At 39.0% G+C, this 26,153-nt stretch overlaps 1 protein-coding gene across 1 annotated transcript in view; it reads right to left on the reverse strand.

The window, feature by feature from the left end:
- The window catches only part of TBL1X (transducin beta like 1 X-linked), a 133,647-nt gene that overhangs the window by 49,324 nt on the left and 58,170 nt on the right, over window positions 1–26,153 (reverse strand). Inside the window, exon 3 of the mRNA XM_008926805.3 lies at window positions 1,069–1,176. Within this exon, the coding sequence (XP_008925053.3) occupies window positions 1,069–1,126 (58 nt within the window). The 5' untranslated portion in view covers window positions 1,127–1,176. The remainder of the gene's footprint in view (window positions 1–1,068; window positions 1,177–26,153) is intronic.

Raw genomic sequence — 26,153 nt, forward strand, 5'->3', positions numbered from 1 at the left:
AGTATGAAAAATTTTCTTTGTAATTTCAGTGGAGGTTCTTTACGCAGGGATTTAGGTTTCTGGGATAGAAACAGTCCTGCAAGTAGAAGAAACATCTCAAAGTAACATATCTAATGAATGCTAGTTATAATGACCAACAGAAGTAGGCTAACCCCACATCTTTTTATCATGCTGGGATTTTGGTCCCCTGTGCAAGACATCTCTCAGGTCTGGAGGGTTTATTCTAAAACTGGCTTCAAAGCTTCTGACAGGACAACATGTATTTTTCATAGAAATTTTTGTTCATTTCAGCATACGAAACATGAAATATTTTTAGTCAATTCTACTTTTACCAACATAGGGTCAGTACCAAGTAAACTGTGATGCTGCCTATAAATTATTTGTCAATGTTTCTCAACTCCCCTATCATCTCTAACAAAATATTTTCCATTAGCTAATAGACCCTCTACTTCTTGCAGTCAAAGAGTGGAATCAAGACTATGGAAACAAACCCAAAATTTAAGTTTCAATTTAATATTTTTTTAAGATTTCCTTCTAAAAGGAAAAGCCCTGTGATATTTTCCAACAGGAAAACAGACAGAAATGGAAGTGATATTGAGACAGAGCCACACTGACCCTTGCGCAGCTCAGTTTACATACATAATTACTCTAACAAAATTCTAAAACATCAGAAATTTGCAAACAGATTTCCATTAACAGCCAACATAAAACCAATTTAGACAATTTCAGGTAGCTAAGAAAAAAGATATAACATATATGTGCTTTGTGCCCATGCTGCCAAAAATGACTTTGGCTGACATGATATTACTCTACCAAAACATTTGTTAACATAATGTTATTTACTTCCTTGTTTTGCCTAACTGCAATGTTTACTTTTGTACCTGTGCATGTTTGCACTTTTTTTATGTTCAAGACAATGATTTCAAAGAAATGTGGGTTTGTGCGAGAAATATTTAGCCTATCAGTCTGAAACACTCAAGGCAACATTCCTAGAGCAATATCATGCGAAAAGTCAATTTTCCCATTTCATTTATGACCAGAAGTTATGAGGAAAGACCAGAAATTTACCCGATTCCTGGAGATAGCGATACACCAAGAAATTCACTTCGTCACTGGTTATGCTCATCTTAGCCCAACCTCAATATGATGAGGTCTACGAGAAGTGTGATCCACGCTCTGTTCAAAGGAGAGAAAAGAACAGGTTTTGTTTTATCTTCATTTGGTATAAAATGTGTTATCAAAACAGAGGTGGGAATTGCTAAGGTATTTAAAGATCTCACACAGTTATTAGAGCTGTAATGTCCCAGTGTGAGGCACCCATTAAATATTGTGAATCAAGTACTCAAGCTGTACTGCACCCTTTATTATAATTAAAGAGCAGTATTTAACATATACGAGAAACACAGAGGGAGCATTTTATATCTTGGGAGACTTTTCAAATGTCAATTCTTTTACTTCAGTGGCTTTACCACACGTTCTTTGGACACTCCTTTTTACCATGTGAGCATTTTTTTTTCTCAGAACTGCTGACAATTACAGTCACATATAACACACCAAATCATAACCTTTCTGCAGCCCCAAATTTGAAATCCAGTTTTCTGTCCAGTTATTCATCCACTGAAGACAGATTCTCTGCTTACAAAGCCATGTTATGCAGTGAATGGTGCAGGGGGAAAGTGGGGAGAGAAAGAGAGAACACCATATACCTTGAGCCAACAAGGAATACAAATATCCTTGCATTATATAAACTTGTAATATTATAAGATTATGGTGAGCAAGAATTAAACTTTCATTTTTCACTTAAGTAATCGCAACCTTTAGGATGATGGTTTTACATTACTATTTTGGGCTTATACTCTGGTAATAAAAACACTGGGCTTAGATGATGAATTTATTTTGAACATTTTCCATTAAATCTTGATGATTCATTCCAGCTTGGGAATCTGACATAAGTAGTTTGGTTTCAAAAAACATAATACTCCTCAGACATAAACTTTGGAACACTGTCATCCACACTATACCTATAACTAATCACGTAGAGATTTGGACACAGAGGCACACACTGTGCTCTCATCGTGTCTCACAAATGAAAGGCCGTGGGCGTGTGCTGTGTCTTTCAATTTCCCGTATGTCTCTTCCTGGCAAGCGGAAAGGTCGTCTTTGTTCATCGAAAACCTCTTCAGTAATTCCTGCTGCCTAAAGTAGCACCTGCTACTGCAGGCGATGCTGATCGACGACGTTTCCCCTGGTGATGATTTAAACCAGCAGGTCACTCATGACTGTAACAGATGTCTCTGCATATTTATGTAAATGGAGGTCTTTCGAACCCTGGTAGGCCTTTCATTATCCTAGGCTGTATTTCATCAGTAGCTTGGATGCTGGTTTTCCATAAGAAACCACAGTTTGCTAATTTGGGAGGCATCCTCCTCAAGCACTCCAGTCTTTATCACTACAGTTTGCATTTCACAGAGAACAAGAAGAAATAAAATACTGAAAATTATGCAATCCCGGTAAAGAAAATGTTATCTCCTTTGGAAAGGATGAGCACTTTCTGCTAAGATCCTGGCTGAGGACAGCATCAGCTGTACCCAACAGCCAGTCCTGTCACACCCGTCACGTATTGCCCTGGGAAGCCACTCGGTCTCTTTTCTCTTCAATCCCTCTTCTGCAAAATGGGCTCAAATTTGTCTGCCACATGATTTGGAGACTGAAGCACTGACAGTGGTAAAGGCTTCAGTTACCAAAGCTGGCAACTGCAGCCAGTGAAAGCATCACTTCCAGTATAACTTTATACATACTTCTTCCAGATAAACAGACTTGGAGCTGAATAATTAATAAACCCCTATGCCCCTTTTTGCATAATCATTGTTGTACAATGAAGAACAAGACAGACATTCGTAGCAACAGTTAAGGCCATTTTCACATTTGAGTGCTTAAAATACATCTGTATCGTTGCTATGGCCATGATAATATTAAATAAAGAAAATCTGATAGCTGTGAGTTGAAAAAAACCCACTTTTAAAAGCATTTTAAAAATAGCTGTTTCAGAATTTGGTGGTAGGAAAGTTGGTAAAGATGAAACCTCTTACAAAAATTCAGTTTCAGCAATGACGTACTCTGTGGTAAGATGAACTTTATTAAAAAAAAAAACACAAGAAACTACAAATGCCATTTCTGGATTCATCCTGCCAATTTAAGACATTAACATGCCATTTCCCACATACAGACGGTTGCTTCAAGAAAGAGAAGCAAAGGAAAGGAAGAGTGCTGGTTTTTGTTTGTTTTTCTAAAGATGACTTTTCTTGAATGAATTAAAATCAGAGAAAATCAGCATGATTGCAAAATAAATAATCTGACAGCCCCAGAAGAAAAAGCTCCATGGCAGCTAGCTACCTTTGCATCAGAATCCCAAGCACACCAAGTCGTAGTTGGATTTACAATGCATTTTCCCTGAAGTCAGTCAACAGGAATTACTTTGACATACGTGTCAGATCATATCTTTATACACATTGTTACCATGTCACAAATAACTAGATGATCTCCACTCGCATATTTAAGGTTTCTTCCCTCCCACAGATGCCAGTGTAGCGATCAGATACACAACTGTAAAGCTTTTACCCATCCACAGCAATACACAGTTCTTGGCTTTTACCCAGAGAAACGTACTCATTAGAAACTTGGCTGAGCTATGAAAGACAAAGACCATACTCAATTTCATTAACACTCTTTCTGATTTCCTTCTTCTCTGCAGATAAACAGCCCAAATAAAAGTGGCTAAAAAGACACTGCAGGGAGGAGAGAAACATACTTATATTTTGTGTATCTCCAAGGCTGATTCATAAGGTACAAACAACTAGCCTCCCCCACAACACAATATTTTTTAAATGTAGAAATGCAAACTTCTGTAGAAAACTGCAGAAACCTTCAGTTATCACTGTGATAGATTTAATTCTAATTGATGATCTCCTTTTTTTTTACTGAAGACTGGTATTACCTAGATTAATAGTTTTTTTAAACAGTAAGGAAGTACAGTGTATGAAGAATACCGATGTGCCTTTGGAGACATTTCACATTTAAACCAGCAATAACATCTTCATTCTTCACAATGTCAAGAGGATTAACAAAAGGCATTCAAACGTGTTACAACTTTCTTTACTTGAAACACTTTTTCCTGCACCCAATTACACATAATGGGAAGTTCTATTTACTTAAACCTCAGCTTAAAAATTTGGGTGGTGATGCTGCAGACATTTAAGAATGTCCAAACATGTGACCTGAGTCAATTAAGACTACCCAAAGTATAATGTATCTAAAACATACAAACCCCATCAGTGGATGGGTTGTCAAGATCATGCAAAATTAAACACTTATTTTAAATAAAGACTCAACTCTCAGATCTACCGAAATGAGGTTTTTGCAAAAATGTTTTGCACACAGAGGTAAAAATCTAGGATATTAGCTCGAATATGCCACCACTGTGCTTTTAGGGCTGCTTGGCTTTTGCTGAAGTGGTTCATCTGGCATTGAGCTGGCTCCAGTGAAGCTTAATGCTGCAGCTTCCCTGTGCTCTGGGCAACCAGGGCAGCTTGATTCCTGGAGTACACCACTGGATCTCATTTGGCTCTGTGCACTGACATACCACTGTTCTCAAATTAAACCTTCCTGGGGCACTGGGAATCCTGCTAATGGGCCATGCCAGTGGCTCTGGAGAAGGCAGTCTTATGTATAGCTATAATTCAGCACAGTGCTGGCCAGGTGAACTAAGAACAGTTTCTTTACATCCCATGCCCCTACTCAAGGATTGTTCTCCCTTCATCAGGCATATTTTAGCACTGTTGCCATAAATAAGGGAGATCTAGCTGAAGAATCAAGGGAAAATAACTTTTTTGATTTTCAAATAGTATCTAAAGACTCAACTCCTTTGCCCTTCTTCTAAATGATGGCCACAGGGTCCTCCAGGGCCGTGACCAGCCCTCCAGGCTAATCTCGGAACAGGGAATGGCCAAGGTTATTTCAGGAAATGAGTTTACATTTGCTACTTGCTGCAGCATGCCATCCACAGGGACTGGGAGTTACCAGTCGATCTTCCCCTCAGGAAGGCGGAAACAGGCCAGACATTTAGGGAAAACACCTAAACTAAAACCTAAACCTGAAACCTATATAGGAAGTCAGACACTTCCCATTTCTGCATCCAGCCCTGCCGACAGAAATGCATCAGATGGCTGGTCAGGCCACACTGTGAAAAAATCTGCAAGCTCCAGTCTGCTTTAACTCAGTGCTGAGCAGTTGCCAACTTCTCGGAGGGTTTTTTGGGGGTCATTTTTGTAATATCCCCTGAAAAACAAACCCCTCAAAACCCCAACTGACACATACAAATTTTCATTTTATCTCCTGGAGAGGTTACACTATTTACCTACTTGTTCGACAAGGCTAGGCCAAAATGTCTTTTCACAACCGAAGTTTTACTGATAACAACACCGTCATTAAAATGATAGGGAGGTGTGAAGAGAAATTGCATATTTGCTTTGGGGAAAAAAAGGCAAGGAGAGGTTCCATAAAAATGAACACATTCCAGAAAAGTTCAAACATTGAATGTTGTCAAATTGATGCCTTGCTGCATGGGAACTGGAGTTCACACTTTTGTGCTCCCATTTTCTCATCCAAGATGGATCCGTGCACCAAGGTGCATCTCTCAGGACCCATTACAGTCTCCCTGTGTCAGAGAAGAGAATGTGAACAGAAGACTAAAATAGACTCTAGGAAGGCACTGTGACAGCATAGCCAAATCAATGTGTTACTGTTTTGCATATATTCTGTAGTTTAATGAAAAACATTTCCCAAAGCCAGAAGCCACTTCTCAAAAAATTAATCATTTAGGCAATCTCAGTATTTTCTGTTGAAAAATGCTTTCATCAGAAACTTTCAATGAGCTCTATGCTTCTGTATTTCTCGGATGCGCCCTACCATAGAGCCAGAACAGAGTCAGTAGCCAGCAGCTCTTCCCCAAAGGGTAATGAGCTCTGCTTGGCCCACACCAGTGCATTCCTCAGTCTTGGCTTTTATCGCAGCTGCCTCCTCTTGTGGAAACTCCAGTATGCTACTTTCCAAAAATGCCAAATGAAACTTCTCGGAGAGGAAAAGAGCACACTCTGCTCCCTCTCCCCTCACAGTCTCTCCTGCCATTTTATGAAACTAAGGAGTCTTTTCTTTACAAGTATCCTGACAAGGGAATGAGACCATCGCACTCCTGATTACAAGGTGCGGGATGGTTTTTTCCGAACTCCGCATGTCAGTCACCAAATTAACAGTGAGCCCTCTTCAAAATGCAGATTGTGCAGGCATGACTTCTTGACTCTTCCTTTTAAGGCTTGAGCAAGACCTCATACTTCAAAAAAAAAAAAAAAACAAACCAAAAAAACCCAATTGCCCCTTCTGGAGACCTTGCACTTAAGAAAGCACATGAAGATGTGCTCACAGTAAGAACTACACAATACCTCCCTGGTCTTTCATAGTGGGGAGGTGAATAGTTAACTATCCTCACTCTGCAAATGATCCTCACAGGTCACCGGAACTACCGAATGACAAAAAATGAGGCGATTACAGCCTTTCAGATCTATTGTCCTAGGCTCCTTACAGATGCTCACAGATGTCTTTGTATGCTGTTAATATTTTGAAGTTTTCGTCACAAGTGCATTTGCAAATTTGTTGTTTTGGGAAAACAAAAGCTGAGATTCTGCAGAATAATCTCCTTTGGGAATGGTTATTGAGCTGTACAGTATGCACTGTCTCACTTAGATGTCTGTCACCATCATTTATAGCAGATCACTAAGGACAGGGACCTCAAAAAGAGAAGGCAATAGGCTTGTCAGAAATCCTGCACTGCCAAATGTTAAGCCTGGCTCTTATTTTGGTTTTAAATCTACTTATTTACACTGAACTTCCACTGATTTTTAAAAGACCACACTATACCAAAACAAACCCAGGGAGCTACGGCTCATTCCCATTCTCACTGCTGCCTTTAAGACTACACTCAGATGGAAAGGCCAATGGCATCCTGGCCTGGATGAGGAACAGTGTGGTCAACAGGATCAGGGAAGTGATTCTTCCCCTGTACTCACCTTGAGTACTGTGTTCAGTTCTGGGCCCCTCAGTTCAGGAAGGATATTGAGGTGCTGGAGCACATCCAGAGAAGGGCAACAAGACTGGTGAGGGGACTCAAGCACAAGTCCTGTGAGGAGAGGCTGAGGGAGCTGGGGCTGTTCAGCCTGGAGAAGAGGAGGCTCAGAGGAGACCCCATCACTCTCTACAACTACCTGAAAGGAGGTTGTAGCCAGGTGGGCATCGGTCTCTTCTCCCAGGCAGCTATCAGGAAGACAAGAGGGCATGGCCTTAAGCTCTGCCAGAGGAGGTTTAGGTTAGATATTAGGAAGAAATTCTTTACAGAGAGGGTAATCAGGCATTGGAATGGGCTGCCCAGGGAAGTGGTGGATTCTCCATCCCTGGAGGTTTTTAAGCTGAGACTGGATGTGGCACTTAGTGCCATGGTCTGGTAACCACAGTGGTAATGGATCAAGGGTTGGACTTGATGATCTCAGAGGTCCCTTCCAACCTAGCTGATTCTGTGATTCTATGAAAAGTTGTAACAACTTCATCTGTACCTGAGAGCTTCAGAAAAAATGGCACAGATGTAATAAAGGTCTACCTTGGATCCTGACACTTGGATCTCATACTATTAACCAGTGAGCTCTACCATATCGGTGTTCCAAATCTGGTGCCAATCAGAGAAAAAGGACGTAGAAGGAATGCCAACCATAGACATGTGGTACTAATCAATGAACCTGTAATTCTGTCTTCACGAGGCCACTCCTGAGGAATCAAATGTTGTGTGGGCAAACCGGACAAAAATGAGGTTTTCATTTAAATAAAATCAAAACATTGTTCAGGGAAAAGGTTAGTGTACTATGCAATATCTATAAAGATGTGTCTTTGAACAGATGAATCTCTATTTTTTAAAATCATAACAGTGCCTACTGTATTTATATTTTTAAAAATCTGCAATAGATTATCAAAATGGTTGTCCTTTCCTGGAAAAAAATGTTAACAAAATAACACATCATCCAGGAAACTATCAAAACATGAAAAAAAAATAAAAGCAAAAGTAACACAAAAATATTATAAAAATAATTTGACCAGTTAAACACTTCAGTGAACATTGTTGCAGAAAGCTTTATTTCTGCATGAATACTACTTTTCATTAAATTATAAATTACATTTCAAACTGAAGGGCCACTTGGAACCAAATCCACATCTATTTACTTAAAGAAAGGGCAGCAAGAGATATTCCAGCAATTTCTAAGTGCTATTCAAACATTTTTCAATTAATCAACAATTCCCAGAGCAAAATAACTAATGATCAACAAAAGACAAGCCTTTAATCACCAAATTCCCAGCAAACTCTACTTCCTCTATCTAAAGAGATGCTGAACTCTGCATCAGATCTTTCATACTTATAATCTCTCAGTTTGATCAGGTTGTTTTTCAGTTCTCAGCTGATTTACTTAATTACAGCAGCCTCCAGCATTTCAGTTCTGAGTTCAAGTGGATCTTTTCCAACTGCCTTTGCTGCAGAATGAAATGCGTTTTCCAGTATTGATCTTTCCCTTTGTCTCTTTGCTAAGGGGAAAAAAAGCAAAAAACCCCCACTGCTCCTCTTAATTAGTGCAATTGTGTTAAACCTCTTTTATAGTTTGGTTCTAAGAAAAGGAAACTTCCTTCTTTTTTGATAAACAAAAATATTGTTCATACTAGCATATTATATGGAAAGGTCCAGGAAGGAAAAAATAAGACTAATGGGAGAGCAACAGTTGACAGTAGGCCCAGAAATTGCAAACAAAATGAAATTAATTGTTTTAAAATAAAAAAAGGAAGGAATTACAGAGGCTTGAGAAATCAAAACACATGATTGGATTTAGTTTGAGAATCAAGATCCCTCATCACTCTTGGAACAACTGAAGTCAATTGGGAATCCTGCCACTAAAAAGAACCAAGGATTTTCGTCCTTACATGAGCACAAAATGGCAATTAGGACAAGCAGAGGGACAATGGTATGTGTCCACTCATTTCAAACCAATTAGGCCAAAATACATGATTGTCTGATTGTGCAGTAACAGACTGTCTGTGTGCATGTGCGTTTCTATGCACGTAATGCAATAAAAATGTGCTTTAAATCTTACAAATTGTGCTACATGCTCAAAAAAGTTAAAGAACATTGCAACTTTAAAAAGATGGCACAATTTCTCTAGCAATATTTGATTTTCTTTAATTTTGGCAAGAGAGCCACTGTACTAATGCTCTCTCAAATTTAACTTTTCACTTAATATACCTGGATTTTCACTAAAACCTCGACAAAACCAAATATTTACATTTTTCATCTGTGCTTTGAGGTTAATGAGTGTGATGGCATGAGTTCCTACCAGAACTGGTTGTACCTGTTTCAGATGTAAAATAACACAGATGAACTTCTAGAATGGACATCCCTCCTCCCCAGATATCTAGAATAAAGTGTAGTTTCTTTTTCAGCTGTTTGACATCGAATAGTAAAGATACACTTAAACGTGAGGTATCTCAAGTCCCAAGCTGGCCCGCAAGAACGGGCACGGACAGGCACTAGCTGTGATGAGACAGGCCATGGTCCAGTTGAGAAAACATTGTCTTTGAGGTGACACCATGCAGCTGGAACACAAAAGGAGCTTCCAGAAACCTCAGAGCCACATGGGCAGTGGGGGTTAGCAGCCATGGCACCTGTTTTAAATGAGGCAATGCCAGAGCAAGGAATGTAAGAGCAATGGGCCTGGAAGGACAAGTGAGAGACAGTCTGAAGGCCTTGCTCAAAAGACAGAATATCTGAATAAGGCTTTTTTGATTATTTCTGATTTTTATCCTGCAACTTTGCTGCTTAAAATGGTCAAACTGTGGTAGCAGGGGTCAAAATCCTACTTTTTCCCAACACATCGGAGCGCTTAACTTGGTTGAAGAATTGGGTTGTGTCTTGCATGTGCACCTTATTTTTGAAGAGCAAGGTAAGGATAAAACATCCTTGTGTGCTTTTTTACCCTGCTCCTTACATAAACCACTTCCTATACCACCCCGAGGGTAAATTCTCATTTTAAAGACCAGACCACTACCACCTCACTGGTTGCAGTGGTGTCAGTGCCCACTACAGCAGAAGGCACCTCCACCACCCAGCACACTGTGCACAGGCACACGGCCTCAGCACCAGGGAAGTGACGCACAGAGGTGAAAGTGTAAAGGGCTTTGAGACTTGGTCCCATATTTTGCTCCTTTGTCCCAGAACTACGGGGCCCCTGCAATGCTCTCCAGGCAAGCGGTATCACGGACACAGCAGCGGCGCCAAGAAGCAGGGCCTGTTTGTCCACATACCTGTAGGTTTGTTTGTTACATCTCTCCCACAAGACCCAGATATCCAGTAAAACCTGTTTCAATTCCATGTACATAGAAATTTCATTCTGTTTCAGTATCTTTTAGGACACCCTGACACAAGTGCAGTTAGACAAAGACTAAGAGTGAAAACCTTTGTGGTACTACTGTCTCATGGCAACACCTGTAACTTGCATGACAAAGACCACCCTTGGACTTAGCAAAGCTCTCTGTGTAAGATGAGGTAAAACAACATGAATCTGTGCTAGGCTAACCAGCCTACATTTTTCTTTTTAGCCATGCAGGCTGGCCCCACACAGCTGCAGATCCCTACAAGTAGCAGACAGAAGGACCAGCATTGTTCATCACGTGTGGGAAGTGGAGATGGGCACATCCCTGAAACCTCAAAATGTGGGATCCGTCCAGTGAGCGAGCGCCATGCGGAAGACCTGTGAAGGTCTAGAGGCCAGCAGGGAGCTACAGCAGCTTGGCTAGTTCATGTCTGGATGGCCTCAGGCAAAGGGAATGTGCAGCGATGTCATTAACGGGGTGGATTTTTATTAGTTTCTGCTAATAAGCTTAGCAGATGTTACTGGAAACAGTTTGATGTTATTTTTCCATCATTTATAACTTTTTTTTTCCCCCTCAGCAAGCAAAAGCCTTGCCACACATTTCAACCTTCACTTATTTCCCCTGTAGTATTGTTAAAAATGTAGTTGAAGATTTTCTTTATTTTTATTATTATTGTACAAAGGGAAAAAGCATTTTTCCCATTTGTCTAGAATTCCAAAATAGCTGAAAGGATTATACTCCAAATTAACGAAGCAGAAATAGTTTTCAGACTCACAACATGGAAAATTTTACCCCCCAAAAGCCGTATTTTGTAAATTTTAGAATATGTGAAAACAAAGAACTATAATGGAAACTATTTCAAACTTTTATTATGGCAGATCCTATTATAAACTATTTATAAATATTTTAACTATGGCTATAAATACTTAATGTTTTCCCTTGAATAATCCTAAGAGAATGCCAATGTTAAAAGCCATAAGGACAAAGATTACATAGAAGAGTGCAATGGAATAGAAAAATACATACATAAATTCAGGGTATTTCACTGCTGTATATTTCTACTTCTAACATTTAGACCTTAGTGGAAATCTGTTGTGGGGTTTTTTTGTGTGTGTATTCATTTTTTTTTTAAAGTTTCACTGGCTCCTGGTTTATATTGGTTTGAGCTCTGGAGAAGGGTCTCCATTTTATAGAAGGCATAGTACTACTTTCCTTGTTGGATGGTGGAAAAGGAAGGAAGAAGGATGGAGGGAAATAATTTGCTTTCAAAGAATGCCTGCCGAAACTTCTAAGCAACCACTGAAGTAAAAGCTTATTTCTAAGTTACTCTTCTGTATTCGCATCGCTAAATATTGCAGAAAAAAATCCCATTAAAAATCAATACAAAGAATTAAGGTCTTATAAAAACCACCTCAGGCGCCAACTTCAGATACTAATTTATCTTTAACTTTTCCTCTGGATACTCCATACCCAGGACCTAAATAGCAAAGAAAATTTCGCACAGAATGTATCCAGTATAATCCAAGTTGTACAACACCATCACACACATTATCTGCCTTTTCATCCATTCTCCGTCCTTTACATGCTGTAATTGGCCAAGAGGGGTGAGGCCGCCTCTTTGTCATTTTAGGTTTTCCTGCCTTCTGTCTTACTGGTAAGACCAGTGGAAGACTTTGTGCTTCTCTTTAGCTGAAAGATGTTTGACTATTTTGACCTCCAACCACATATGAAGGTACCAAACATATGACGGTTTTACCCCCTCCCAATCTTTTATCAATTCTTCATTAATTTCAATATGGAATTCTGATGTTTCCTCCAGTCTAGGGATAGCAGGAGACATAAGCAGCAGCACCTTCTAAGGTTTGTGTCTTCAGATAGTATTTTTAGAGCGAGTTGCCAGTCCTCATTTTTTTTTCTATTTGTAGATGGGTGAAGAATGTACAACACAAAAAGACAAAGAATCACATTTCTGGTGGCAGCATCATGAAGTCCTACACAGCCCTAATATAAATAACAATGTCTATAGATTAAAAGGCAGTGTTAAGAAGAAAGCTTTTTAACCTATTTTTTGAAAAAGCTAACCAGCCTAGAAACTAAGATGAACTAAAAAATCCTTGGAGAGTCAGAGACAGACATGACATAATCTCAGGTTTTCATAAAAAATTTCAGTTAAATACTTCTCTGGAAGGATTTTTATATATTATGACATAGCTATTAGTTAGCTCGGATTAAATAAAAAAAGCACTCCCCTGCTTTAAAAAATCAAGATAGAGAGAACTGAAGCCTTAAATTCACACATACAGGGTTTGAGAAGCTTTTAAAGGTTTTAATCCCTAGACAAGAATTACTTCATCAGAGAATAAATAGATTGTAAGTTTTTTGCCTTCACTCCAAGAAGGACTCTAGGGAGGCTACAGGTGATCAGAAGGGCTGGCGTTAATCATACACTTGCTATTGCAGAAATATTATAAAAGTTGCTGAAAACAGGTAGGATTTTGGGTGCCTAAAGGCTTGAGGGGTCCCAGGCTAGAAGGGACCTCTGGAGGTTTCTAGTCCTACCCCCTGCCAAAAGCAGGACCAGCTTTGGGGTCAGACCAGGCTGCTGAGGGCTTGCACCCACCAGAGCTTGAAACCCTGCTAGGACAGAGATGGCACAGGCTCCTCCACTGCCAACACAATGTGAACATGCTGGAAAACATTACTCCTTTTATACCCACTCTAAACCTGTTGCAAACTGTACCCCTTGCCTCCCACCCTACACCACTGTGAGGAGCCTGGTCCCATTTCCTCAGTGATTTCCTGTAGGTGCTGGGAGGCTGTCAGGTGCCTCCAAAGCCATCCCTTCTTCAGGTCGCCCCATTCCCCCCAGTCCCTCCTCACAGTGCAAGTGCTACAGACCCACCGCCCTGGGTCCTCCCAAGCTCCCTCCAGCTTGTCCACATCTCTCCTGTGACAGGTGCCAAAACTGGATGCGGTATCTAGATATGGTCTGACAATCACCATAAAGAGGGGGACAATCCCGTCCCTTGATCCCTGGCTGCGCTCCCACTCATACCGCCCAGATTATTTGTTTCTTCTAGTTTGCACAAAGAGAAATCACGCTGGTGTTATGAAGAGGCAAAACCTCCATACAGCTTTTAAATGAACATCAATATGAGCATTAATTCAAAGGAAGCAATTTTTCCAAATTGGAACAGTCTTACTCATTTGTCCTCTTCACTAATTTTATTTGGAAAAAGAACTTTTACTTGGAAAACACATGCAGGAAGGTAGAGTAACACTCCATACTGTCATGCCTATTAGATCTTTTAAGGATATTGTAACCAAGAGAGTATTTTAGTCATCCAGCTCCTGGAACATAATTCTCAAAGACTAGCTAGCTATGAAATTCCCTCTACAAGGAATGGGGAGAGTTATGTGCCTGTTTCAAAGATTTATGTGTTTTCCTGTAGACATGGATTAGACACTTGTCTGAGACTGGGATTCATTGCTTCAAATTTCCGCTCCAAATCCAGGCTCCAATTTGTACTTTTGGCTGTGGAGAACTGACTCAGTACTTTTATTTGAAAAAAAAAAAAAAGGAGAAAGGTGGCAGTGGAAGTGGTATAACAGACTTTAAGAGACTGAACATTAAAGTATTCACTTAAGAATTAGCAAGTTCAAACTTGCATTTTCCAGCTCCCAGGAGAGCACACTTTACACCTGGTTACAGGTTGCTGAAACAAAAACTCTATGGAGCAAAGAATTAGACTCCCACAGACGGGAAAAGAAACAGAGATCTATAACCACTCTTAATGATCCCTTGTTTATTTCAAGTATCTGGCTGCAGAGTCACGAACCATTTACACTTCCATTTTTTCAGCATCAATGAAAAAGTGATGTAAATACGAGCATTTGTCCAAAGACGAATTTTCATTCATTTTTTTCACTCTTCATCACAATTCTTTACATATGTTTTACATCTCCTTATTAAGGGAAGATAATTTTGCTCTCTTCTTATTTCTACAGAAACTCAAGAGCCTTTGTAGTATTATGCAAGGAGCAGACATCAACACCTATATTTAAGTATGACACATTATAAGCTTATATTATAACCTTTAATTTGACTCCATTTTAACTATTTGGACTGTAAAGTTCCACAGTGAGTCTTTGCCTCAAGCAAATTTTTTTTCCTGAAAGGCATAAGCAAAAATAGTTCAGTTGTTTCAGAGTGAAGATGGTGAAAACCAGTTTTGCTGATATTTATACAGTTTCAGTTTTTCAATGAGAATCTCCAGTGCTTCCATACCTCAGAGCAGGGACTTGACATGTGGCAGAGAAGCTGCTCCCATGGTAAAGTGTCTTTTCTGTCACAGTGAAAATCCTTCCACATTTGACTAAAGTCTCCTGAAAATACTACTTGTATATGCATGGCACAGGTTTGTTAGAGGCTGTAATTGAAGTATATTTTCCTTGCATTAACTTTGCTTCCTACTCATGCCTTTGTATACAAGGAAAAGCAGACACAGATGCACGGGAAAAGGTGAGGGATGCAACAGGCACTGGGAAGGGTAAAGGGCATCATGGCTACAGACTTATGGACAACTGAAATGGCAGTCTCAGGTGTCTCTCCAGATAGTGGAGAATACTTTCTTCCCAACAAGTATTTCAGAGGAAAAGATATTATAGCCAAAACATGACACTGATTTTTAAATTTCTCTGCTGGCCTTCATACTAATTTTTATCAGTAGTTTATTCCCGCAGACTTAGACCACGTGATCTTTAATGCCTTGTAGCTCTATTTATTTACATCTTACTTTTATTATTTTTATGAGCTAAGGATTTTTCTCCTAAGCATTTGATTATAACACTTAGCTAGCCTAGGGAGTTATTAAAATATTTTAGAACTATAATTTAAAAAACATAAAGTAGATTTTTTTCCCTCTCCCATTTGTTTTTTTCTCAGTTAAGAACAGATTTAAATCACAGCACAGCTGTTTGCTTCTAAGTACCTGTATTTTACTTGGGTCAAATTTAACTTGAAAATTGCTGAAATTTTTAGCTCTTAATAAACTGCTCATATTTAGTCAGCTCCATCAAACATAAGAAATACACACAAGCATACACCATTCAATGCATTCTTGTCCTCAGGGATTGCATTCAAAGACAGAAAGGAAACAAAACTTGTACTTTCCAATGTCACTTTTACCATGGCTCAGCTGTCACTGAGCAATATTCTGGTACTATAAACTAGACAAAAGGCAATCAAATAAAATGCATCAGTGAAGAGCCATCACTTAAATTTTTATTGACTACCAACTTGTACAGAGCTGACCTGGAGCTTGAGAAAAGGGATATTCTAAACCCTACCACCTGCAAAGAAAGCACAAGACTTTCAAAACGATGCAAGAAATTATTCCTTTCTCTTTTATTAATATATGCCTGATGTAATCCCCTAGGTTCAAAAGACAGTTTTTCCCCACCAAATGCACTGATGCAGATGATCCTCCTTCCAATGAAAAACCTTGTGAAAGAAATCTTAGAAAAAGGTTTCACCTATTCTACATTTCATACTAATAAATCACTGTTACCTGATAGGGTAATAGCTTTTTGTTTTCTTTAGGAAAAGGAAAAAAATGCTACAACAGATATTTTGTGAAGAAATTTTGTTTTTTAGCTGCTGACACTTTAAACCCAATATATGCACAAGTCTTCCATGATTATTAAAAACTGTAAAATACTCTGTAACAGACATGTAGTCACTAAGATGCAATGGAGATATGTTAAATGAACAACTTTAAATTGTTTTACTTTATGTGAACTAAGCAGTAAGAGGATTATAGCATGTAACTTAAACTCTCAGCTTTCTTATTTTAAGACCTGACATAGACACTCCCATACAGCATTTATCATACACCCAGATCAAGCACCTTAAGACTTTTTTTTGGAGGGGGAGTAATAATTTAGGGATATCTCACTAACAAAGAAAATCAGTTATAATTAGTAATAAAATCTGCATTCCTTTTATAAGAACTACAGTATAAAAAGCAGCAAAATAAAATAAAACACAATATGGGGTGTTCGTATACAATCGATAATGATAATAATAGTCTAAGAAAAGTATAGTTTTATGCACATGCAAATGCCAATTCCTACATAGAGATGAATCTCCCACCTCAGGAATTAATAGTGTCACATTAATGGCTTTTTACTGCTCTGTCTTTTCAAAGTACTCTTAAAACATTACCTAATACATCTTAAATGTTTCTGTGTAAGTTCTGGTGTTACACAGAGGCTCTCGTTACATGTCATCAATGCTTAGGAGGTTAAGTCACCACATCCATTCTCTCCCAAAGTGAAGGACCACAGTGCATCTGTGACGAATATGAATATAAAACATGTTTCATAAATTCACATCTCTAGCCTCTCTGATCATTTCAGCTGTCAGTACCAAGCACAAAATAATTTCTATTAGTTTTTTCTAAAAGTTTTGCTTTTCTCAAAAAGCAAAACTAACAACAGTCTTTCTAGTTCTACTGCAAGTTAGTCCATAACATAAACTGCCAATAATGCCAGTGTGTAGAATGGCTCTTAATCCTTCTGACACAACATATTTAAAAAAAAGATCTGAAACATTCATCCATGTGTCAGCTGTTCACTTGCCCCTCCCAGTCCCACTTTAAATGAGCTTTCAGTTCCTCCTGGTTCTATCTCTGTTACAGCAGCAGCAACCAGCTGAGCTGCATCCATCCTCACTACTGAACTTCCACAAAGCACCTCTTAATTAGTGCAGAGGGTGGCTGACATGCTCAGGGTGAAGGTTCAAGTGCTAGATCATCTCCAGATGATTGATCTCTTGACTGAGTTGCATATTTCTTACCATAAAAATAAAGAAGTAGTGGAGCAAGGAGAAGCCTAGAGACAGGAAGTCAAATAAATTTCTACCAGTGTGGAGGTAGAAGTAAGTAACAAATAAATCACTGACTTAAAATGAATTCCAATGAATCAAACAGCCCTGTGAATGCATGTTCAATGTTGTTACTTCATCACTAAATATGGTCCAGTTCATTAAATTATTAAATTTGTAAAATATTCTGGAAGACATATAGAGTCACTAAGATGCAATGAGTATCTATTAATATCAAATGAATCCCTTAAAAAGGTTTTACTTCATGTGAGCTAACCAGTGATAATATCATGTCTCAACTCTTATAATCACTTTCTAAACAAATACTCTGTTGCAGCAGGTTTATTTTTAAATTGGGGCAATTGGCTTATTTAAAGTGAAATGTACAACTTCTATTTACTTTTTTATAAGGATCCTTTTTGATTATAAAGACACTTCTATTTAAATTTTGTGCTCAGGTGAAGTCATTTAAAAGCCAGTTGCTACAATGCCTATGAGGTGAAGCTGAAGGGGAAAACCATCTACACTTGAAGGCACCTTACAATGGGAGGCTGTTAAAGTTGCAAAGGCTACCAATGGCTCTCCTGCCACCAGCTGCTGGAGCAGCAAAGGCAAACCCAACTCCTGAGCTTCCCTCTGGAACCAGCTGGCTAAGCCTGAGAAGAGGCACCAGGAACTTTCACATGTGGAAAGGTCTGAGCTGAGCTTGAACTGTGGGGCTCAAACTCAGGGGACTGGTGGCAAATTGCATTGTGAGAGAGACAATGGGCAAGACTGTGTACATGTATGTACATCCTGGGGGCATGGCAGGAAAGCTGCAGTGGAAGGGCAAGGAGGCACACACAGCAAAGATGGAGGCAGTGCCAAGTTGTGGGATGCAGCCTAGCAAGAGCTGTGACAGGTGAAAGTGCCACCTGAAGCGAGGCTCCATTCCCAGAGCAAAGAAATGGTTTCCTATTTAATTCCTGCTGTTTAATTTCACCCTCTCATTTAGGAAACACCATTTACTTTGATTACAGGTGAGGCTATAAAACAGAAAAGTTGCACAATTGCTTCTGCTTCAAGTCGGTATTCCAAAGATTTCACAACTCCTGAAACACCCACACTACATTCCCTCACTTGAAATCACTCAGTCGTGCTCAAAAAACATGAAAACCCCCCAGCTTTAATTTCCCCTTCCCCCCAAGATCACACACAAATAAAGACTTGTATTCAGCAAGCAGAATAAATGTGTTACCTTCTTGTCACCAGCAGAACTGGTGCCTGTAACTATACCTCTAACATAAAATGACAGTTTTGTCCTTCAAGAAATCATCCATGCTCTTTAGGTATAAGCAGGATACTTACTCATGTCACTTCCAGAAGTAAGCGATTACACACAGAAGAATGGTAAACTACATTGTAGGCAAATATTCCCAAGACAGGATCTGAAATATTACTAATATTAGATGTGCATACCCTATTCTGAAGATTTTGCCTTCATTCAGACAGAAGATCGAACTATTTATATGAAGACAGAACGGATTTTTCTAAATACTCTTGCACCCCTGGAAAAATAAAATAAAAAGTTCCTCAGGTTACTGAGTATATATCCTCATGGTTTTCTTCCACATTTGAAAGAAGTGCATAATTCCTCTTTATACAATTAGAATATAAAAAAACCACACAGGAGACCAAAGAGCTGTGAGCAGATCCCTAATTTTGTGTCAATTCAGAAATCGAACTCCCTCTAAAGTCAAAACTTCCCAGTTTCTATTTCCCATAAATCAGCCTAAATTTTGGCTGAATTTGGGGTAAGTTAACAAACAGAATTTGCTACTGCAGGTACTGGGGACATAATAGCATGGACCTGTCGAATCTCCAATCTCCATCCAAGTTCAGCAATAAGTATGAAAGATAACACAGATATAGTCAGATTTTACTCAATTAACAGGGCACATCAGAATTTCTTGCTTTTACATACTGCTCTTCTGGTAGGTAGTATAAGTAAGTGACCAAACGAGCCATTAGAGGACTCAAACTATTTAACAGAATAGCATCCAATTCCTTCACACTAATACATTCTCTTCAATATAAAATAGCAGTTTTAAGGTCAAAAATGTATGGCAATAATTAGATGCTCAATGTTAAACCAGACCAGGGAGGTGGTTTACAGCTATTCTCTTAATAGCATCTCTTAGGCTTCCTGACAGCATTTAAAATAGTGCCTGGCCTGCCTGATGTGGCTGGAGAACCTCAACAGCTTTATCGAGCATATCCATTAACGATAAAAACTGGGAGACAGACTTGTCACAGGTTACGGTGTTCAGGTTAAGGGCTTCTACACAAGTCATTTAGGTATGATAACCTCATTAAAATTGTGCTCAAAAGCTGCTATTGTGTCACCCGTGACACATCAATGCTTGTCAGAAAACCAGTCATTAACATCTCTATTTCTTCTTCTGCACAGAAAGGCTGAAACTGAGTTTCACTGTTTATAGCTATTTCTGTTGTTTTAGAATCATTCTTTCTAGACTGAGTTTTTAAGGAAAAAAACCCCATGTCTGGCCAACATTACCCAGATTTTAGTTGTATGTCCTGCATTCCTGTCGGTCAATGAAAACATTTCAATCTTGCTTTATAAACCATCTTCATGTGAGATCATAGCATAAGCTATTTGGAGATGGCTCAATAAAGCTCACCAGCATGTGGCAAAATGTAGTAAATTGTATGACAAATTTGACACAATCTCATTTAAAAACTTGAAAAAAAACCTTTTAAAAGTTTAAAAACATTTTAAAAAATCTTTAGATGTCAGTTAAATTCTAGTATCACTCTCAATCTGTTTCAGATATACCAAGCCTGAAATCTTAAAATATTAAGAACAATCTTAACATTTCCACTACCCAGACTGAACCACTTCAGTTCACACAGACTCCTTCAGGGCATTCAGAAACCGTGTGGTCTAAAGTCTCCTTGTGGATTTCGTTTCATGAGATACCAGGCCATTCCCAAGGATGAAAGTGAGTCTGGATATTTCCCAACAAGTTTGACATTGTTTTGCCATTTCCTGAATGAGCGTATCAGTCCTTGGCCACCACACAAATCATCTAGTCAGGACAGGCTATTTTTATAGTTCCCAGATGGTCTTTATGTACTTTCATGCATGACATGAGCTTTGCAGGATACAACCACTCTGTCGACCTTGGTACATGTGAAACTGTTCTCTCCAAGTAAAGAAAGGTAGGAGCTGTGCTGTACACATGGGTACATCTATTCATAGTTAGGTCATGCACTTTAGCTAGCACTGCATCATTTCATTTTCACAATGTACCTTGAAATTTGTCATTGGCAGGAGTTCAATCTGTGTCATAAAAAACACAGTCTCTAGTTTCAGTTCATTCTAGTTATCTGCTGCTTCCAAAGGGAAATGTGGCAAGACATTTGCATTCAGAAGTCAAACAGTACTTTTGACCCCAGCTCCACTTCAGCAGCAAACAGCCATATGACCCATTTCTGAAATTACATTAGAGATACTATTGATAGTCAGCATCTGAATAAACTCTTCCAAAAGATTCCCTTGAGGCTGTTTTCACATAGTCTTGGAACTAGTAAGAAAAAAAGTCCAGAACTCAAATGTTTGATCTCATCGTTATTAAAGCTACATGACCTCTAGAAAAGCCAACAGAAACCATGCCACTAATACATTCCTTTCTGAGGATAACCAGTTATTCATACAGATTGCTGTTTAGCAAAATGGGTAACTTACCACCTGTTCAGCAATTCGCATAAGTGAACATAAATGGTGTTAGTCGATGCAATAAAACAACAATTTTGAGACAAGATGCTCACAGACTCTGAAGGCTCCTTCCATAGCAAAGCACAGCAAAGCACAACTGTACTCTGGGAGACCATAGAGAAGGTGAAGCTTATGGTACAGAAGTAAAGAGGACTGTTTATCTGCCCAAGAATATTAGTTATGGTGAAACAATTTGCAAGGTGCTCCTGGTGCTTCAACCGCCCTTTTTGGCTCATTACTGTGTAGCTCCAGGCCATAACTGAAACTCACATCTCAATATCACAATACTCAGTGAGGGGTATTGACAGATGACAGAAAACGCTTGAGCTCTTGGACTTGTAACTAAGATAGCAAATAACAACTTCTGTACAACAGCTATTCCAGGAACTTGCTAGACTGGTTTTCCTATTCTGCTCCTGTTCTGGGCACTACATTGATTTACAACAACTTAAAGAGAAGTTGTTGATGATGATGGTGATGATGAATGGCATGCTGGTTTCAAATACTTTTATATATAGATGATGAGAAATATTTTATGGAGCTACAAATATAATGAAAAAGTGACAGTATGCATAAAGCCACAGGACACACAACAAAAAAGATGCAGTATGCCTTTTTTTTTTTCCCTCACTTGGAACAACTTTATGATTTTAGTACAGTGTTACAGCAAAATTCACCAAAGAATGAACACTGGGGACTCATGGGAAAACTGCTCTGGGTGTCTGAAGTCCGAATTATAACTTCCAGTATTATACATCTTGGTCTATACTTTTGACAGAGAATTGACATTTTCCTTTTATTTGTTAAAACTCTCTAAAGTTTTAAAAGCATGTCTGGTACTTGATAGTCACACATTAACCTCTCTGACCTCAAAACCAAGGAAAATAAATACCGCTGAACAAACTACAAGAGGAAATACCACTCTTGGATAGCTGAACTGTGCCTGTAAACATGGCGATAGACTACTACTGGAATCATAAACACATTTTTGTTTGGTTGGCTTAGCTATAAGGACCAGGACCAAAGGCAGAATGGAGTCCCCAGATATGTGCTCACTCGGCACACCCCAGCTTGCAACCTGTTAGGAGTGGTCGGTCTCACTGCAGAACTTTGCTCTTTCTCCCCAGCTCTCACCTGCTTTGTGCAGAAGTCTGCAGTGTGGGCAAGGAAGGACTGTAGTGTGTGGAAGAAGGCGGCTGTGGCACAAGGTGCTGTGTGTGACCAGCTTTCAGTCCACACCGGCCGGGGATTTGCATCTGGGGGTCCTTGGTGTCACTCCTCACCTAAGTCTGAGCACTACATTAGGTGCCACCTTACTATAAAGAGCAGCAAGGGACCAAACCAAATGGATAAAAATCAGGATGTCTGACTGAAGTTTGGCTCCACTGCATTTGTTTTGTAACCTTGATTTACACCTGAAAAGGCGTGTCCTATCATCTTCAGTCAACACTAGGTGAGGTGGCTTTGGTGGGTGAATGATAAAATCACTGCAGCAAAGACTCCTGCCATGGCACTCTCCACTACAGCACTGCTCCTGCCATGGAAAATGTCTCTGCTCAAGTGTGAATATGATGCTGAGGCAGCGATGCAGGTGTAACTTGTATCTAAAATTTAAAGCAAAAAATTGTGTGACACATTAAGAGATCTATGCATACACTCACTTATTTTTCTCTACTTAACTAAAGAGAAATCCTTTAGAAAAAATTTCATAAGCATTTTACAGTCACTCTTAAGCTATCAGTTAGATTAGTTTGACCATGCTTACAAGCGAGCTGGACAGCAAATGAAAGTTACAGTAAATCCAGAAAATAATTACGAATTGTTAAAGTCTGTTTAATTTAGCTTAAAAATGTGTTAAAAAGAAACATATTTGTTTTTCACGTCCTACGTAATTCACCTTGCTTTAAAAGCTTGGAATATCACAAAATTTCATAACAGTCACCAGCACGCATAGAGAAAACCAGTGTTATCCAGAGATATAATCCTTCGCTGTCAAGTCTTATGTTTGGTCTTGTATAACAGCTAAGCCATTTTTGTGCTAGACAAAGAAAAACACCTGCAGCACCGAAAATTACTACATTTATTTTGAACCACAACACGCTTGTGAATCAGACCATCATCTGAACACTGAAATTAAGAGATAATATTTCAAGCTTGTTCCATATTATCCTAATGAAGTACATTTTGTAATTCAAAATAATGGAGAAACTAAGCAGTTTAAGCTAAAGACAGATTCCCCAAAATTACATTTAAATCTCAATTCCAACTCTGCAACCTTGGGAAGTAGAACTGCTTTATAATAGTTCACTTAGGGTTCATTCATCTCACCAGCATTACATGGTAATTAGCTGGACAAAATGTACAAAAAAAATGAAACAAAATCCAAAATTACAAGGCAAACCTTATCAAAGTATATAAACCACCATGTCTTTTCGCTTTCAAAATTCCCTTCAAGATACATCATCATCATAAAAAAAACCCAACTCTGACTTTGAATTCAAGGTTGATTGAATTTCATCACTCTGCCAACCTTCCAGCTTCCTGTTAATTCAAATTATTAATTGGCAGATAGCCAGAAGCAGGGGAGGGGAAATCCAATTTGTGTGTGTACTTAGACAACCAAAAATTCCCTTTACAATTGCTTATCTTCATATTTCCTCTGTTTATCTTCCAGAAAAGCAACAAAATAAAAGCAGAAGCACTTTCTTAGTGGAAGAGAACGAAGTGCTAAAAGTAAACTCCATTTTTCAGCAACTGCACAAATACACATTCTTGCCTTTTTTGCTTCCCTTGTTTTCATTGCTAGTATTAGTAGTTATTTTTTAACTGCTGCACAATATGGCAAGTCCCTCTGACAGGAGACTAAACAGACTGGAGCTATTAAAGTAAAGGATGAGACTCTATGGCTCTCAAGTGAAGCAGGGGCATGACAGTGATGCTGTGGTACTCAAGACAATCTCATTGCTTTCAGGTCTAAGGGAGACACAGTTCACAAGGAAGAAGAGGAGGGATGCAGGGGACTACATGTAAGTGCACAGAAAGATTGGATTTATACACTTTCTAAGCTCACTCTTTTTTATGTCACCTCCCACGTTTATTTTTATCTTTTACAGTTTCTTTGTTATGCCTTTAAAATTTCTCTGTTTCCCCTCAGGGTTTGGGGTATTCAGAATGAAGGTTATCTTTACACTGGGGTGGTTGAAACTTTGCAGTTTTCTATTTCCAAGATACAGTTGACTAAACCTGATAACTTTTACAGTATCTACTGAAATCAACACCTGACTTCCTTTATACCAAGCAGCATTAATTAGACAACTGACAGTAAAATTAAAAAAAAAAAAAAAGAAAAGAGGGTGATGATCATTGTCACCTGCCCAGTTTTGATATCAGTCACTTTTTACTGCTACCATTAAAAGAGTGAATGGTTAAATCTGGAAATATTAGTAGCATAAAAAATACTCAAACGTTCATACTCAATTTTGCCAGGTTATGTAGGCAGTAGAAAGGTTGGAGCCAAAAGTCGTACATAAAATCATATTATCATCTAGGTTGGAAAAGACCTTTAATATCAAGTCCAACCATACAATATTGGTATTCACATGCCTTGCAATTTGTTCCCTACTGAAACCCCTATGAATGCCCGATAGCTGAAAGCACAAAGCCTGGAGGGTCCCAGCTGCCACCACAGTGCAGGTGACCCCAGGAGGATGCAGGCCACTTAGGGAGTGGGAGAACTCCACCATGAGGAGCTCAGCCATGGCTAGGCAGATTTAATACAGCCTTGCTGGGAGGTTTTGCACTTCTTGCTGTATGGTCTTAGAGACTGGGGATTTTATGTTACTCTTCATTATATTAGTCCTATAATAAGTGGGAATAAAACTGACATTGGAAAATTAAAGGTTTTTTTTCTTGCACATTACTGCTAATAAGATGTGTCAAAGTGAAATTTGCACTGATCTGTAGAGACAATACCCCAATACCACTTTTTGCAGTGTTGTTGCCATAGACAGATACCAACAACTGTATCTAACCGAAACTTATTCAACCATTTGTCTACTTCACAGGGAAGATGAGTTACACTTGACTGTCTTTCATCAATATGGACTTTGACTAATATTCAGAAATGCAGTAAACACTCACTTGTTACTGTGTGCACCAGCACCAGTAGTATTTGGCAAAGATACTCTTATATGAAGATACCCAAGCTATGAGCTATGCTATTACTTTCCAAAATCCATGCAAATCCAAAGCCATAACTTAGCCTTTAACATCACCAAATACCCTACAGATGTGAGGGGAGTTTGTTTCAGTAGGCTCAACGCTCAATTCAAACCTTTCAAAAGATGGTGCACCACACAGAAACTCATTTTGCAATTGCTCCCTCTCCTCCCAAATCTTTACAAATTCAGAAATACTTCAACTGTTCTGCCAGCTCCAAGAGGTAAATAACTTCAGTTGTTGTTTAAACTGACTTGGAAAAAAGATGCACCCTCCCAACCCTTTCCTGAGTCCCGGGCTTCTGAAAACCCAGTCACGTCTGCACTGCATACAGTAAGCAACCACATCTTGTTTTTAAGACTTGACCACATCCCTTAACCTCTATTTCAGCTTGGTGGGCCTAATTTAGGTAGTGATTTACTAATTAGATGAAAAAGCATTAGGAATGCCTGCAAAACTAATCAGGAATGAAGTCTCAGTGGCTACTTCGCCTTCAATGGGCTAATTTCCTTAGCTGCCAGATCAAAGGTATTGCCGATGGGACCAACTCAACAGCAGAATTATCGACAATCAAACGCCACTGATGAGCAAACCAAAGCTAATAATGATAGCTTTTCAAAAAGGCATGGGAACTAAGAGGTTCATACAAATTCTGCTAATAGCCCACTTTTTCTTTGCTTTTAGGTCTGTTTAGTTAACATTCACTGTACCGATCAGGTATAATACAAATGGGGATGGGGAGAACAGAGCATCAACTGGTTT

The sequence above is a fragment of the Manacus vitellinus genome, unplaced genomic scaffold (genome assembly GCF_001715985.3).
Source record: "Manacus vitellinus isolate BGI_N305 unplaced genomic scaffold, ASM171598v3 scaffold_7_pilon, whole genome shotgun sequence".
NCBI classification, from domain to species: domain Eukaryota; kingdom Metazoa; phylum Chordata; class Aves; order Passeriformes; family Pipridae; genus Manacus; species Manacus vitellinus.